The following is a 19362-nucleotide window of genomic DNA, read 5'->3' on the forward strand; positions in this document are numbered from 1 at the left end:
TCGAAAACAATTCTATAGTTTTAGTAATTGTAAGAATAAAAATATTGGAATGCGCCCTTTTGGCGGATTCGGTAGTTCTATTGTTAAAAAACATAAGATAATAGAGAAGTATTTATTTTCTTGCAACTTTTGTTGTTGGTTATATTCCTATTTTATTTCAATGTATTGTTCTCAAAAACAGGATATTATAGTTTAGCGTTAACATAGTCTCGTAGGAAGTAACGAATCTTTTATATCATGGAACAGCATTTTATATAGCGCTAAATCTGTTGAATCTCAATCCTTACGCACGAACGTTGGCCCTTTTGCACAATCATCTTGGATTAGTATCATTAGTGAAATTTTACAAGGTACAAGTTTTAAATTATCAATTGTTTTACGTAATAAATCAAAATTTGATAAAAAAGAAAATTAGGTAAAATAAATTGTAATAAAATTTTACAAATTACAAAATCATTCGATTATTTTATTTCATTATTTTTATTTTTATATGCGAGAATTAGTGAAATTGTAAAATTATAAAAAAGAAATCTAGCCTATAAATTTTACAAGTCAATTCTACGAATGGTAAATCATTCGATTATTCTATGTAAGAAAGTATATATTTGATTCATATTTCATAATTAATAAAATTGTAAAATTAGGAGAAACAAGTGCGTAACGTAAATCTTGTCGCTTATCAATTCACTAATATCGTTAATCAGTAGATCATTATGCAAAGGGGTCCAAGAATGGAAAGAAGTTACGCTAACAGAATATAAAATGCATCACGTAAAAAAAATAGATATTTTATGTTGTAAATCCATGTAAAAAATTAAAAACTTTCTGTTTTTATATTAATATACAGATTCTCTTTCACGAATGAATTGATATAAATGTATACGAAGGAGGTTGTGACGGGTCACGATAATTATCGTTTAAGAAGCAATCACGATGAACGTTTCGTCAAAACAGACAGTCCTTGGAAGAACACAACTGGAAGAATATAGACGAAAGATGGAAACATTCCCTTAGTATCAGAGTGACAACGGGAAAAAATTTCCAATGGACGGCCCGATTGCCTGTTTCAATGTCAGTAGTAATCTTTTATTTATATTCTTTCGATGCCGGTATCAGACATGGCGCTCTTTTACTGCCCTTTAGCCCGATTTCTGTCAACGATTGGACAATATTTACACAAAATGTTCCAGATTCTTTCAAACAAAATTTGTCAATATATTCTATGAATACAAATAAGAAACAAATGTTCTAGATATAATTAGGTCGTTTGGAGCTCCAACGATAAGTTATAACTGAATGTTTATGAAATTTATGAAAATCGTAAGGGTGTAACAATACACAAATTACAGATAACGTGTAAAAATAAATATGTACTACATGTATAAATAAGTGAATATATACTATCGTGTTATCCAGGCGCTTAGGTAGACTTATGATAGCTATATAATAGTATATGAATTTTTTAGTATACAAATTTTAATTGCAATTTAATTATTAGGGGAAATACTTATCAGCACCTTATGGAAGCAAATTTAAATTCTGTTCAAAAAGTTACTAATAACATATACTTTTTGTAACAATTAATTTACGATTGAATTGTGTTTACACACTGTCAGGAAGAATATCGATAATTTTTGTGTAGTAGAAGAAACAGTATCAAAATGCACTTCGAAGAATAGCAAAATTAAATTTATCTCTATCAGTTTTAATTTTATTTACACATATCCACAGAATATACTGACAAAGTTTAGCCAAAGGATGATATGTAGAAGCAGAAACTTAAAATATATAAAGATCTCTGTTAGTGCCTAGATAGTGATAGTAGCCATATTACTTTGGTGTTAACATTTGTTGCTAAAGATGGAGAAACAGATTTGTTTCTGTGAAACTGTAGATTTCATCATCCGATTATATAAAATGTAGCTGCAATGATGGAATAATCGATCATGAGATAATTTTTTGTGCAAAAAGTAAATCGAAAACATGTAGAATGAAACTTTGTCCTATAGTATTTCCTTTCCGAGAACATTGATTTTAAAAAATCATTAAATAAAAATATACTTATTTAAGAATTGATAAAATGTTTCTGTCTTTATAGATATTAGGAACATTAGTAGAAATTACAAAATAGAAATAGTACCTATACATCGTACTTTGTCTATAATTCGTAACAGATTTATATCGGCATGATGTATAGATCTATATACATACGTAGTATATAGAGAAAGATAGTAATTCACATAAGATACATTTTTAGATATTTTATTCATTTATTAATTTATTCGAGACCAGAATTCCTAATATTATTCCTTTTTCCAAATGCAGTTTTTGTTTCTATTTCGTCGACCATGTTGAACGAATCAGAATCTTAGGAAAACCAAGCTAAAGATAAATAAGTTCAAACTATGTTTTTGATTTATTTTTGTAAGAGAAATCATCTCAATATCTTTATAGTAGCGTCATTGCAGTTACACTCTATACGTACTTTTCATATAGCTATAAATAAATATGAAACAGACATAATAGGCATAATTACACGTTAAAACAATGACGTAAATGAGGTAATAGTAATTGTTGAACAATTACCGGAGGTATTCGAGAATCATTTAACGAAGATTGCAAAACATCGATATTCGAACATTATAAGAGGATGGATAATAGCACTGTTACAAATATACATACAGTAGAACCTCTGATATCCAAATTTTGGTATTAATTGTAGCATATGCATATATAATGCTGGTGAAAACGAGTTTTAATCAATGAATTTTAACGACTAAAGCTTGAAATATTAAAAGTACTCTTGAAGATAGTGATTAATATTAACGAAATTAATTATTGATATTATATATGAGACTAACCAGTTGATGTAATCTGAATATGAATATCTTATCATAATGGAACACACGAGAATGTTGAAAACTTTATATAAATTAGTTGCCAAAGAAATTAAGTAGACGTTTTCCAATCCTTTAATCTGCAATAAGGTTGATATAATCCCATAAAATGTATAACAAAAAATATTCTTGAGAAATGTATAGATTAATCGTCAAAAATATCAGGTTATACCAAATTCATCAATCTTCAAGTAAAAAATGCCATATATTGAACTATATTTACATGTTCAATCTATTGTTATTATTCTTTTATAGTATAACACGTACACGTGAACATTTTCTTCTCCGAATAGAGAAGAATTCATCTTCTTGTCTTTTAAATTTAATTAACAAAGGTTCTACTGTACCAATTCAAAGTTTGTAAAACAGTCCTCCCCACTTAACAAATTGTATTAAAGCGCATTAAAACAATCTACACAAATAAATTACATAAATAAAGTACACGCGTTCGACGTACTAATTCTCAACAGTACAACCAAAGGGTAACTTAAACCATCGCAGTAATTGGAAGCATCTCGATGAGGAGCAGAAATGGAAAAATGTTTTCTATTGGACGGCGATCAATTGTATCGACGAGGACACAGGTTGTTCCAAATATTCCGATCATGATGCGCGATGTTGAAATTTAGAGCTCATAAACGTCACGTCCGTTAGGTCTACCCGCAGGAGGGCGACAGGTACCCGGACTAGCATAGGAATGGATAATGTGTACCCTGAGGCGTACATCGCTGGCACTTCGGCCACCATCCCCTCGTGTTCTCCTTGAGAAACTCACCGTAGTCTTGCAGCAGCAGTAATGGAAAAGCTTGACGTAGGCGCTGCGAAAATGCCGGTCTGCCACACAGTAGAGTAAATTGTTGAAGCAGGATTTCGAAAGAGCAAACCAGGCCAAATTGTAAAAAACACGAGCGCTTATCGGTCGGAAGGAGTTAACGCAGACAACGATACCGAACGGTAGCCAGAATATCACGAACATCACGCAGCTGTACATGTTTGCCTTGGTCAGTTCGTAGTCCCAGGAGAAAGCGACCGGTGGCTTATAGGAACCCCGGGTAGCGTGTCGGACTCGAATCACCAGCTTTACGTACAGGAAGGTGGTCATTAGAGTTGGCAAACCTACTAAAACCGTAGCCCCGATTATTTGTTCCATGGCTATCCCACTGAATCGGCGACGGCAGAAGTCCGGTCCTACGTCCAACGATGATTGCAGAACTACCGTCATTACAGATATCAGCCAGACGCTGATGATGGTCACTGTTACACGGCTTGATGTCAATACGGCATACCTGCAAGTATCATGCGTGTGAAATAAAAGTCTTGACAATAATTTTCTTTGAAAAAATATTTTAATCGTTGGAATAAATATCCTGATAGCGATAGAGGTTCCCATTTCACATGTATCTAAATGCAGCCTATCTACACATGTGTGGATGTATCCGTGGTTCAATTTGTATAATTTTTAATATACGTACACTTTTGTATTAACGTATCCATACTTTAATTCATAAAATCTGTTAGTCGTATCAACAACATCAAAATAAACGTGTATATTAAATTGCTACGTAAATTCTGTAGTCCTCCTCGTTTATATAAGGAACCTGTTTCACAATGAATATGATACTGTTATAGACATATGTAAGTGTATGGTTCGTGTTTTTAGAGCTTACAAAAGATATGAATAATGTATTTTCATTAATCTCCTTTTAACCAAGAACTTTTTTATAGTAACAGATTTTCATCTTCCTCGAGCATTATGAAACAATTTAGATGGAAAAAATTGAACATAATAATTTAGAATGTAAAATAGAGTCAGCGTATTTTTTTAATGATAAATCTGAAGATGTTTATAAAAGAAATATAATGCATTATTCACATATAGTGGCTTACGAAAGTATCCTGACACTTACCACAGAAATTTTTTATGGATATATTATTCAATGTATGATATACAAACATTTTAAAATTTCATTACGCAGCTGTCATACTTATAGTGATAAAATCTGAAACAAATCCGAAAGTATATATAGAAGTTACAGGATATTTATTACAAATAGACAACTAATAAAACATTGATATATATGATATATATATATATCATACATGATATATATATATCATATATACAATACATGATATATATATATATATGAATAATGGTTTTAAATATATGGTAATTATTTATATATGAAGGTATACCTGGCTGATTTTAATGTCTTTGAAATATGTTGTCAAGGTCAACCTTGCGGTGGACGAATATTAGTCTAACCTAACGTATAATTCATTGATTTATCTTACCTTATTTATACTAAATATGATTAACATCATAAATTAATTGGGTTTAGGTTTGGCCATATAAAAATGCGGTCAGCTATCTGCCAAAAAGAAGTGGATACTAAATTTAATTGAAGTTTTTTTTAATAGAAGAGTTATTCCAAATCATGATCATGACGATATATTTCAAGATCATAAAAATTGGTGAGGTATGCTCTCGTGTAAATAATTACCAAACATATACTTGGTACTAAAGATGGTCTCAGTAACGTATTTTACTAATATAATTAATAATTAACTGTTCAAATACTTTGTTGATTTTTGTAAAGTGTTGATGCTTGCAATAAATATTTTGTAACTTTTACGTACACTTCCGTTCAGAGGTATTTAGTTCCATTCACGATAAATCGACTTATTGTTAGGTGATAAGGGAAAGGAAAATTTTTCATTTCTACAAGATAACTATCTAAAACAGATAATAAAGGTTTGAAGTAAAAACTTGCAAACGTTATAACTTGCAAAAATTATAGAAAGATAATGAGTTAAAGCATCGATCTTATAATATCCTAATTTAAATTTCATTATGATACTTCTGTGGTAAGTTGGATAGAAAATTCCGATTGATATTTGCACCTCAGAAGTCTGCCTACAATCCAAATTCAATTTATAGATTTATTTACAGCATTAAAAAGTTAATAACATAAATATCCAAAATTAATTGGAACAGTTATCGAAAGACGTGATGAATATGAATGAGAATGCTTAATTTAATTATATCGTATGTGTACATATAACTGATGAGGTTATTGTAATATTGATATATATATATTTTTTATAGTGTAAGATTTCAAATAAAATAATAATGTTTAGAGGTTTTAGTATTTTCCTAAGAATTTTTTAGGTTTACCTAATTTCTTATAAGTGTCTTAACACTTATGGTCGGTGATATGTATTATCAGGTTTATTTCTTTTATTGGCATAGTCGTAATAATCGTGTTTCGTTATAGAACTACAGAAATCAAAATGTTTCATATAACATGCTCGATACAAAAGTAAATAAAACAAATAATAATAATTTACTCTGGTGAAACTCATGCATCAACCTGCTGCCAATATAATCTTAATTTTGCATCACAAACTATTCCAGTAAATGTACTTACACATATACTTCAGTATTCATGTAATAAAAGTTATACAAATTAAAATAAGGATATATTAATATGTGTACACGAATATGTTAACATATCATTTTAATCATGTTTAAAGTCATAATTTCTGTCTAATACTGTTTTGTATTTATGAAACGTTCAACTATTTCTTGATCAAAGAAATAGTTATTAAAAAAAAAAATATCGATGAAAATTAATGGATCTTAGGTACACGCAAATTTGAGACAAGAATGCACAGAGCATTATCGTGGAATTTGAGATACACCGAAATATGCGTGGAATCTCAAGTATTCCACAGATCGACTAAGGATAAAGTCGTTATCTAATGCAAGAGCTTTGAGTCTTCACACACATTGCAGTAGATAGGGGTTCCGGAACTCTGTCAGCTACGAATTTCACGCTGTTAAACTACGGGAACGTGCCATAGAATGTGAAATTAGGAACTCAATCGTGACATTGGTAGGGAACTGCAAAGCAGATCCACATCAAAGTCAAAGTGTCAAAAGAGATCCGAGGCATAGCACTGGTGGAAATAGCTTTCTATCCGGGCGTAACTTGACTGTGACCGAATCCATTTGTCGCTTCGATTGCTGTATGGACGATGATGAAATATCATGCCATTTTGTCACTAATTTCCATGTGCAAATTGTCCGTCTACGCAAAGTGTCTTTCGTGTAACGGAACAAGTGACTCCTTTTGGAAATAGGTATTACAAATACAGATGGGTTTTCATTATGTGTAGAATGTGCAGAATCTTAATAATTATGGTGATTTATGTTAACAATAAATGTTGAAATTTTTATATTTTTAAAATTGCTATTTGAATGCTGAATTAATTCTTATAACTTCGTAAATACTTCCCTATCTACAATGACTCACGAAGGTCTTTGGATACTTGTCATAGGAAATTTTTCTGAACAGATATATATATGTCGGATTGAAGTCAGGATTAAGGAGAGGGACGTTTAATGAATTTTCATTAGGGTTGGCCATTGCCGTGATACGATGAAGAGTTTATTAGCACAGACTTATTAACAAGATTAGGCACTCGTAGCACTAGTGATAATGATCTTAGGTTCGAAACGAATCCGCGGTCCACGGGACTCTTTTATTCTTTACTCGTAGGCAACGCCTAGGTGGTACTCTCAGTTAGCCCGCGAAGTAAGCACTCTATCGAAATGATACCTTAGTCGATGAAATCGTACTCGAAGCTCTCACGGTGACACTGTCTAGGAAAAACTGCCCCACTCTCTAGCGGCACCAGGTCTTTTATATTCGTGGAGACAAGTCTTCGTTCAGAGAGCGAGGGAAATTGCCGTTGTTGTTAATTGGTCAGTCTTTGGAAGTGTCCTTCACGGAAAAGACTGTTTGCCTATTTTCGTTAATCAAGGTTTAAGGTTTATGACGGGTCGATGTTTTGCGAATATGTCTCGACAACCGGCAATCGACCTACCCATGGAATAGAGTCTGCTTATGACGAGCCATGAGACAGAAATCATTAGTGTGCTTACTGTCGAGTGCCATTACAACTATTTCTTTTTATGGAGGGCTATAGACTTTTTCATGACTTTGTTAGAAAAATGTTCGTCCCTTGACCGCGGCTACGTTCGGTGACTGGTTGTCACCTCGAACCCAAACTCATTCTCATAGATTGCAGGCAATTACAATCGGGCTGAAGGACGGTGATTGTTTAACTACGGCTATGGTGGAATCCAAACTACAATATTAGGGGTTTTTCCCCGGTTTCAACGGAAGGCTCCGGTGTCTCTCCATCTCCGACATATATATATGTCGGGTTTGACGTTAGGTTCATGAATGTGTAACGAATCTTCATTCGGACTAGCCATCGTTGTACAATAGAAATTACATTTACCGGTATAAATATTGATTTTTACAAAGTTTGACAAATAACCATGGTGATTAAACACTCGAAATGTTAGTGACAATATTCTTAGGTTCAATAACGAATCCACGGTCAACGGGGTAACTCTTTCTTAAACGTAGAATATATTTTGAAGCACAAAGTAACGTTTGCTGTGACGTTCGGTATAATTATGCACGTAAAGACAATATGCAAACTCTCCAAGTAATTTGTACTACAGTATTTTATTATTGACATATTGCAGATATGAGGCAATTTAATCGTCATATTTTTTATCATGCATTATATTCACAGAATGTATTTGGAAGATGATCGTGTGATCTAATTTCCTAAAAAAAGGAAACTTTTTGCTCGTTACCATTCTGCATTACCAGCCCAGAGAACAATGGCGTATTTACGATCCCAATTCAAAGGTGTCTGCACTAAAAGCTCGCTGAATTCTGTATTGACGTGTTAACGAACCGGCTAAAATAGTGATTATGGTCCCTATGCTTTGTGGTTTAATCCTAGCCTTTAAAGAAGGTATTCAGAGCGTCAATTCGTTTTCGTTAATTCGAATTAACGTAAGTCAATTAAAAATATAAAATAGTTTGTAATTTGCAAAATTATTTCATATGTAATTATTAGTAAAATTGGAGAATAATATCCAATGTAATTCATTAAGAACGAAGCAATGAACTAATGCTTCAAAAAACATTATTGATACAAAATGAGGGTAAAGTAATTTACAATATATTATTGGGCTGTTCGAAAAGTTTGTAACATTTTTTTTTTTTAAATTTCTATCAAATACTAAAATGTCTGAACTTGCTCTTGGTTGAATATTAAACAGGAACATCGAGAATTCATTGATAAAACAGGTTTATTAATAATACAATGTTGAATTATACATATATCCAAGAAATTTTGAATTAGAACTGAAGTGTTCATCTATATCATTCACTGAACCTAGTACAGTTTTATTGGATGTTACAAAATTTATTCCACAGCCATAGTCAAGAAATTAAGTACTGTAAAAAGCTGTAAAAACTATGTGATGAAATTTATTACCGAACAAGAAAAATGTTTGAAGGAAAGACTCGTGTTATTATATATAGCAAAAAGTCTAATTTTAGTTAAATCTTAGTTAACTTTCCCTATGAACCGTTTTGAACAATCTAACATTTTATCAAGATATAAAACTTATATTGAAATAACAGATATTTCATAGAATTTCACTACATAAATTAAAAATACAAAAAATTTTAAGATTTAAGTAGAACAGCCTTTTTAAGATTATAGTGACATAAATACTGATAAATATTGATATAAATAATGATATATATATTCAAGAATAAGAATGAAAATACCTAATGGGACACCTATATAAACATAATAATTTAAAATCTTTTCAAACAAAACATAGTTATATTGTACTATAAATTGAAGGGATGCCATACAAAATTTCACAAGATTGTTCAATTTATGTTTTTAAACAACGCAATTATCATTGTGACTCTGCAGCCACATATCATGCCTAAATAAAAACTATGTAGCACACTACTAGGTTGCTTATTCTGATAAGGTGTAGTATACTCAACTACTCAATTACTCAAAGATAGTTGTTACGCCGCGCAACACATCTGCATTCCATCCCGCGCGGCGTGACAGCCAACGGTCTACGTGCCGTCCTTCGAACCCTCCACAGGCCTAAGGACCCACCATAAAGTCGAAATTCTAACTGCATTGTTCGCACACATGTTTTACGTCAATCTGTTTGCCAGAAAGGACTTTCTAATTCCAGAAGTGTTTTCAGCTGGTTTTTTAGAAGGGTCCTTGGGTTTATTATGTGCTCTTAAGAATTACGAAGAAAGCGGAGATATACCTAACGAAATATCTGAGTTTCCCTGTAAACAATGTCTCCTAGGACCCAAGTTGGTAGGAGGTTTCTTCCTCCTCTCTTCCTTCCTAACATTGGTCCCAACCAATCGACATCGCGGATTATTTCCCTCACTTTACTAACTAAAAATGTAAAGAACGAATCCGCGTTCTTCGTTCAAAGGGCACACCCATACCAAGCTTTCCTCCGTATTCACATTAGAATAAGCTTCAGAGTTTGATCGTCTCTCACGGTGCCTAGAGTTCCTGCACTTCCTACAACTCTCACCGTTCCTGTATCTTTCTGAGTTCCTTCATCATTCATCAAGGTGCCTACACGGCCTAGAGTCTTCTAAGGCTCTCACTTATCCAGAACTCCGACAGTTCCTATAACTCTCAAGGGCCTAGAGCGCCTAAAGCTCTCCTTCTCTCATCCAAGACTAACCCTTCTCTCGTTATCTGTATCTTAATCAACGGCGTTACTACTTTGTGTGATTGTATAAAGTGTTGGAAATATACATTATTATAACTCTGACTCCCAGTGTTATACCGCATTAACCACCCCGATTATCCTAACCGAAATACGGGGATCGAACTATTCGTGGTGTCGATTATTCTAATCGTAACGGGAATTTACGACTCCCGTTGACGCGTATTCTAACGACCGCGTCTCCCCGCGATAGTACGAATAAAACAATAGTAGTATATAATGAGATTAAATAATAAAGAATATAATAAAGCACATACGTGGAACTTATTTTTTTACAAAAATTCAGAGGAATATATGTCTGAACAGGGTCGAAGGGTTTAATTTCTCCAAAAGTTCATAAAATTGTAAGATCTATATCTTCCAATTGTATATACCAAAACACTTTAGTCAATTTGTTGTAATAATATATATAAATTTGACTTATATTCAAACTAATGGTAAATTAGTAATTAGAAATTAGTGTTGATTACATTTTTATGAATATGCTATAAATTTCAATTATTTGTTAGAAAACATAGCAATAATATATTTCATTATTTATAATATATAGGTAATATTAAGTACATGCATACACCTACTGGTTGTATTAATTTGAAATTGTTCTATCAGTTGGAAAGGGCCTTTTTAATCACTCTTATAATTCAACAATTGATGAATTTGTAAAAAAAGAATTCGTTAAGTGATAGAAGAGTTCTATAAAGTCTGATGACTATAATAATTACATAAAAATAAAACATAGAATTCAATAATATAAATTAATAGAAAAATTTACGTATAAAATGTTCCATTAACGTAATATTGGTCTTTAATGGATTAAAATACCTATATCAATCATCAAATGATAAATAAAAATAAATCTATAGAAATGGCTGAATGGAAGGATACGGAAAATTGATCGTTGTCTATTTGCTCACGTTTTGAATACACGATCTATTACGATATTAATTTTAAATATGGGTGATGACAAGACAAAGAATGAATTGCTGAACATGCTGCACGAGTAACTTCTCAAACATTGTTCTTCCCGTACGATAGTATAATTTATCTACCTCAAAAGAGATATCGTAAATCTCTTAAAATCAGATCTTCATAAAACCTGATCAAGCAGAATTTACGTGCTCCATGTACCTACTGGTAGTTCGAAAATACTGTTATCGATTCTTGTAAACGTATATCGGAAAAGATTCCTGTTCCCTAAAATAGAGACCTATATAACAATAACTAACTATACGCAGTTGAGCTTTATTAAAAAAATCCGTATTCACTGAAAATGGCAGCTATAGCTATTTGTTGTTCACGAAGATACGATATGAAAGCTATGAACAAGTCGAGTATTATCATACTTCTCTAGGGCGAGTAGCCTGTGCAACGAAGCAACGGAGAATTCAAAGGAATCCTCGCAATTTCGTTTTGAACATAAATTCGAAAAAATTTAAAATTTTCACAGAAATTCAAAAGTAGAAGCGATAAATTTCTGTGACTTTTTTATATGAAAGTCTGAAAGGATCGTGCATCTATTCTCGATCGTTAAGCGAATGCATGCAACTGGATCGTTCGTAGATCTAACTATCCACGGCATGGCTATACGTGCAGGTATAAGCTTTACTTGGAAAGCATTTTAATCCCTTGTGGCCGCATTGTTGTTGGCAACAATAGTACTTAAAATTACGGTCGATTCTCTCCCTGCTAGTGTTTAGCGAAGCAAAAGATAAAGCGAATGCAAAGGAACAATTGCTATTGCTGCATTCCTCTTTACTGTAAGAACAATAGCTCTTTTTTAAACAATCTCTCGTCCCTTTCAATTGTAAACGTTTCATATACCTTGTGTACTTTGTGCAACTGCTTTCGAACTTTAAAAGAGTAAAGATTGGACTTTAAAGAGTATATAGGACGTACATCATAATGGTATCCACGATTTTTCGGTTATGCAAAGTACTATTGAACGTACGTCGTACTTGAAGTCTACAAACTTACAATGTTTTAGAAATTGGAAATTTTGAAAGTCCTTTCTGTGTTTAATGTTTATATCGCATGAATACAGAAATACGTTCCACAATTATTTAAATAATGGTAATTTTCTAAATTTATCGGAAATAGAATCTACGTTCATATTTTCTATTCCTAGTGATTCCAGATTACTGTAATAAATTATAATGTGAAATATTTGCCTAAAAGTATAAGAATATAATTGCCTAAAAGTTTCTCAATAGAACTATTAAGAATTTGTATTACATTTTAGAGAAGTTGTGAGATGCTTATAAAGTATATATTTTCTCTTTTAATATAACCGAGGAAATTGAAAAAAATGTACTTTGATGCATAATTGATCATGTTTGTTAAATAGTAATAGAATATATTATAGATAACGCTTAAAAACATTTATCTAGAAATGAAAAATGAAATGTATTTATTAAATGATATATTGTTAATTGCTAATCTATTATTTACATTTATATATTTAATTTATTTGAAATACTATTAACTAGTTTATACCTTTGAAACGAATTTCGTAATTGATTCTAATTTATTTTATTACGGCAAATTTGTTTTTTCTTTTTTATCGAAGAGAAAATATTTTTAAAATCTGTCCAATTTGCAAATTCATATAATGTGCAATTAGCATAAAATTTTGTTTATATAAGTTTTTTTATCTTTATGAAAAGATTTCACCCATTTAACTAGGTTATCAATAAAGACATATCTATTATTCTATAATTTCTACTTGATATTTGTCATAAATAATTAAGAAATCGTGGATATCATTGTGATCTAAATTCTTTCGTTCTAATAATTATTTGTGCTCACTAGTGACGTGTCATAAATTACGTGCTGCTCACTAATAGCCGCGTTTGTATCTTGGGCAGCTAATTATTAGCAGCAGCAGCTATTAGGGCAGCAATATAATACAAGAGAAATTCGAAAAAAGTGAAAAAATTTTTCTAGTAAGTAATAAGTGCAACAGAAGGAAGAAACGCTGTCATGCAACTTTTGTTGTATCTTTTTTCATCTAAATGTATTTATATTTGCACGAATTACCATAATTAAAGTTTGAGTATAGGGGATTTATTATTCGTTAAACTTGTATCGTAGAAATTATAAAATATTACTAGAGAATATACGATATTTTTAAAGCGAGAATAGAAATAAAATTTAGAGATTATTGAAAATCATTGTAAATAAAAGATGTTATTACTTTAAATGCTTCTGTAATTGTAATTACGTAAAATTAGGTTAAATTATATAAATGTAAAATTCTAAAATGAGATTATCATAAAAATAAAAATTGAGTATCCTTCCCTCACGAAATAGGTTCTAAACTAATCGAAAGAGAAATAATTTAAAATATTGACAATATTATACTTGAATTAAAATGGAAAGATAATTTTAAAGAAACTAACGTACAATATTAAAATAAATATCTCTGTAAAGTTATATCAACGAATCAACAATATATTTCATGATTATTACGACAGCAATGCAAGATCCACGTTCTTAGAGCATCTTCTATTGATAATGATTTTCAAATCATCATGTCAACGAATTTAATAATAGGATTTTATCAATTATCTATTAATAAAACCCGAAATTCTAGATTATAGCGAAACTTATTTCTACGTATTAAAATTATTACGATATCATTGATCAGTATTGTAAGCCCCTAATTTGCGTCAAGTGACGTTTGTTACGTCCCAAACTGATTGTGCTTGGATCGCGAACTAATCGGGTTAACGAGTAATCGGATTACGATGCGATTACATTAAGAGGGGTTGGCTTTTAGTTTTTCAACATTAATTAGAATCGTTCATAGAAATCAAAGATTTATTTGATTCTCAACATTACAATGACTACTCTTTAGATACTCTTTTCTTGTGAACTAAAATATCTAGGATTTACGTAACAAGATGTATTAAGTAAACGTTAAAACGAAACAAAGCAAAGAGAGAAGCAAAAATTGAAAATCGTTCTTGATTTATATTAAAGAAAGAATTACTTTTTCATCCATACCGTTACCTTCCATTCCTTTATTTCTTATTATGTGCATGTAATCAAAGAATTATTTAACTAAATATTATTTTAATGGTTTTAACTTTTATCTCTACGCATATAGAACTTCTGGAGTTTTTTGACTGGAAAATATATACAAACAATTTGTTTAAAAATATTCAGATTCTTCATTCAGAAATTAAGTGTTAAAATTTAAATGTTTGTAAAAGCGGTGATATTTTGATGTAATAGATCCAATAAATATCGCTAGCACATGGTTCCTCTTTCCCTTTCTCGTCTGTTACATTTTTATTTTGTTGAACTTCGCATAAACGTTTCACTCTTGAAATGTGCACATTCGCAATTTTTATTTCGGCTGCAGCATCATTACAATTATCATTAACCCATTGGCATATACAGTGTCTCGTGAAAACCTTTGGACACGTGCCACAGAAAGATTTGATGTATATTTATGTTGTATGTATTATACAGGGTGGTTAGTAGTACAAGCAGAAAGGGGGTGATTCTAAGTGCACGCGTACCGAGCGAAAATTCAAAGTCGATTTTCTCGAAAACAAAGCCTCAAACGAAAAATTTTTATTCTATGTTTTCGACTTCTTTCTTCGCGTAGAATTACCCCCTTTCCGCTTGTACCATCAGTTACCAACCACCCTGTATAAACTCCATTAGCACTGATGAAACGCTACTGACATGATTATATTGGTAAAGTCAAACCAATGTAAAAATGTATGTAGAAATTATAAGATATTCACTGCAAATGTGTATTTAGTAAAAAGTTAATGTACAGCGTAAGTAGTCATCTTAAACATATGATTAAAAAATGGTTACATTGAATACTGAAGCTTATTAATATAATGCATAATTGTCTGTTTAAATATATCCTGCGAAATATGTATTTGTACTAAATATCTTGTAGCTTCTATGTACAATTCAAATTCATTTTAAAGTTTAGCAATATAATCATAATACACGAGTTTCATAACAATGCTAACGAAGCAAAATGTTTTCTATAACACATGCATTTATAAAAGATTTCTACAAGTGTTCGAATACATACTTTAGCTACTGTACATTTATTGCATACATTGTACACATATTTATTATACACATTGGCAGACAGTTTGAGACATTATGGTTGTTTCTTACTAATTCGGATTTTAGCAGTTCAAGAGTTCAATGCTTAACGTTTCCAGGGCTAAATACTTTTTGAACAGTTGGAAAAGATTTTTCATGGATTATTAAAAGTAATAAATGGTAATTTTGATTGCGAAGAAATGGTTTACACAGGGACATTTAGCAGAGAAAAATCATATGTCAATGGGTTACAATTAAAATTGATCAAAAACGATGGTTTGTACGTTGAATTGTAGCCAAGTATAGTATGAGTTATAGTGCTTACCTTTCGGGTGGTAAACATAAACGAGTATAATTTTCTGCAGCTATAGTGGCCAACGTCAACACCGTCACGAGGAAGCAAAGTGCTTCGAGAGTACATTCAAATCGGCATGTGCTTAATGACTCTTCATGTCCTGCCAGGATCACAATCACTGATACCGGTATTACAAGGCCTGTTACTAATAGATCTGCCAATGCAACGTTCACTAGAAACGCATTTCCTGGAACAAGAGAATATAGTTTGAAGTTAATTAAAATGGACTACTGTATTAGTTAATTGTTAGATGAATTCTGAGAGTATCATATGATTGATATGCATTCAAGAAACAATGAAGTAATCCAAAGTAATTATTATTGTGCGCGATACATTATATCGAACGTTGTTGAATATTCATGTTCACAGTACATGGCATGTATTTTTATATGTATAAGTATTATCACACGTTTACATTTCACATAGGACATAGTAATCATATGATGAAAGAATTAAAAGTTTGACTAAAACAAATATAAGCGACTTTTTGATAATTTGTTTTGATCTATTTTCATCTAAATTTTATTATTCTCATTTTCAACAATTTATTTAAGGTGAGCACTTTTGGAAGGTCTTGCTATTTTGAAATTTTAAATAATTTGTGGCTCTGCATGAACATGTTATTCATATGAAACGTGTTTGATTGCTTTACTTTCATTTAGGGATAGTTTATAACATAAAACTCTATTCATCCATTTTTTATTAGATTAACACATTTTTTGTGTCACAAGCAATGCGAGATTTTTAAATGTATTGACTTTAGAAATTGACTTTAGAAGACTAATTCATGTTTTTATAATGTATGGATAAAATAATCAGTACGCTGAATTCTATAAACAATTTGACATTTATTTACTATCTATATTTATTATTTATTAATTTATTATTTTACCAAAATTAAAATTGTACAATGTAAGTTACATACATTACAGTAAATATAAATATGTACACAGGTATTAAATCCAACTATGTATTTACCTTTTGAATCTTTATCATGTATCTATGAATCTTATCATGAATCTTATCATGAATCTTTTGAATCTTAATCATGTATCTATGTTATTAATGCGTTCAATGCGGGAAGGTTCCTACGATTCCTACTCTCTGTGACGAATATTGAAAAAAAATTGTTTAATTGATTTTACGTCAAAGATGTCGAAAACAAATGTTAGATTGTCAAAAAATATTTTTAGAGAATGATGTCGACAGACGTATAGACGTTGTTACTGAAGTCGTTGTTACTCCTCCATACACGTGTGCATGATACATATAATGCCTCAACATTGAATATGTTAGGCATAACTTCATTCGTTTCATTCGGAGATTTTTTATAAATAATTATTCAATATCAAATACAGTTCCACACTGAACGAAAATTATTTTACATTATTAAAAATAAAAATTAGTTATTTACAAAAATTTTGAAAATACATTTAAATTTAATATTAATAGCAATATTAACTTAAACATAATAATTAATCTTGCTATTGGTATATTTAAATTTAATGTGCACACAACGATCTAATATACAATAAAAAAAATTGTATAATAACATTATTATCGTAAATCATAATATGCATGTAATTTAATGAAATATTTTTACGTAAGAAGTTTACAAAATAAAGTGCAGAAAATAAAATTATCATGCACGGACTCCATCCATATACACAGATTAATATATTATAGCATAAAACACGAGTGTGTTGAGCCACCTAGTAAATTATGCAAATCCATTCCGCAAATTAGAAGTTATATACCCTTATAGTCAATCTGACTCGGTATTCCTAAACTAATTTCTCATTAACTTCACTAATCCAATATCTGATATTAGTAGTACATGCGTTAATGACTTATTGTTGCTGCGAACAAAGTTGTTATTCGCAAACTATGTAAGTACTTACGTTAAGTATGCTATTCTAGTACATGAAGATTTAACTTATAAACGCATGATTAGTTAGAAATGTTGTATAATGAAACATTTCGAAATTGTACACTTATATGGTTTAAGGACATAAAAATTCATCCATATTTTTGTATTTTTACTGTACGATTAGGAAAAATGTTATAACATATGTAAATTATATGAACCAGCTATAAATGGCGAAAATAATCATTTAAGTAATACAATAATATCATTAAGTATTAATTATAAGTATTGAAGTATTAAATAATACAATAATAATACAATAAATAAAAAATACAATAATCGTTACTTTCATTAGTCGTATAGAACAATTTTTAAAACATTTTAACATAATAACAAATAATCCCAAATACATAGCTATGAATAACAGTAAAATTTCTATAGAAAGTAAGACAATCAAATAAAAAATAGTATAATTCATGTAACGATCTATCAAATCTTTCAACCTATCTTAAATTGCGATCTTCCTCAAAATAGCTAAGTAATTTGCGACTTCCCTCCAAAATACGGCGCAATTTATGTTTATTTAATATCGTAATCAGGTAATATTAAATGAATAAATACTAAAAATCTTCGACTAAAGATAACAGTAACGGCTCCAGAGAAAATACTTTACGATTTCATTGATGTTTATGTCTGATAGGTAAATATTCTCAATTATTAACTCTTAGTTTAAGTTCACTCCACGGGGTTAATAGGGGTTGGACTATATTAAATGAAAATGTGGAGGTGACGAGGAAGGGGAAACAGTGATAGATTACGTGATGGTGAATATGAAGGGTTGGTACAGAATCACCTTCTTTACAATAACAGGATAAGATCAGATTATCTACCGACGGAAGCAACTATGAGCATAGGAGATACAGAGGAGAAAATATAAATACAGGATTTGATAAAAGAAGGAATAAAACGATACAAGGAAGAGATATAAAACTTGAAGTTGCCAGAAAGCGAATTAAGAGACGATTAAAAAGGACTGAAAATGGTATTGAGGAAAGCAACACGAATAAACAAAATAAGAAAGCACAAAATGGAACAAGGAAGGATAAGGCGATGGGATACGGAATGTTGGAAAATATGTCTTAGAAAGGTCAGGAAAAAACAAGTATAACAGAGTATCATAAGGAGAGAAGGAAGTATAAAACATTATGTAAAGAAAAAGAAGAGTGAAAAACAGAAGAAGAAATGGAAGAGGTAAAGAGTTCTAGAACAGAGGTAGAAATATGGGCATATATTAATAGGGGAAGGAAGAAGAGATAAGAGGTAGGTGCCCGAATAAAGATGGAAGAGTGGAAATAACATTTTAAGAATTTGTTACAAGGAAGCGAAAAAAAACCAGATGTCGAATAGAGAACGATCAAGACAAACAAGGGGTATACAGGAGAATTGGACTACAGAGAAGTAGAACATCAGATAGAAAGATCAAAGAGGAGGGAAG

At 30.9% G+C, this 19362-nt stretch overlaps 1 protein-coding gene across 17 annotated transcripts in view; it reads right to left on the reverse strand.

Moving 5' to 3' along the window:
- Positions 1-485: 485 nt before the first annotated feature.
- Positions 486-19362, reverse strand: part of LOC100643610 (5-hydroxytryptamine receptor) — a 316367-nt gene continuing 297490 nt past the window's right edge. For 15 of the 17 annotated variants that reach the window (XM_048407443.1, XM_048407444.1, XM_048407447.1 and 12 more), the window contains 2 exons: positions 15971-16187; positions 486-4183 (listed from right to left, as the gene is read on the reverse strand). In XM_048407443.1, coding sequence (XP_048263400.1) covers positions 3523-4183; positions 15971-16187 — 878 coding nt within the window. In that variant the 3' untranslated portion in view covers positions 486-3522. Of the gene's footprint in view, positions 4184-14571; positions 14595-15970; positions 16188-19362 lie in introns of all 17 variants that reach the window. The other 2 variants (XM_048407451.1, XM_048407450.1) reach the window with 2 other exon arrangements.

Source organism: Bombus terrestris, chromosome 7 (assembly GCF_910591885.1).
Source record: "Bombus terrestris chromosome 7, iyBomTerr1.2, whole genome shotgun sequence".
Taxonomy (NCBI): Eukaryota; Metazoa; Arthropoda; class Insecta; order Hymenoptera; family Apidae; genus Bombus; species Bombus terrestris.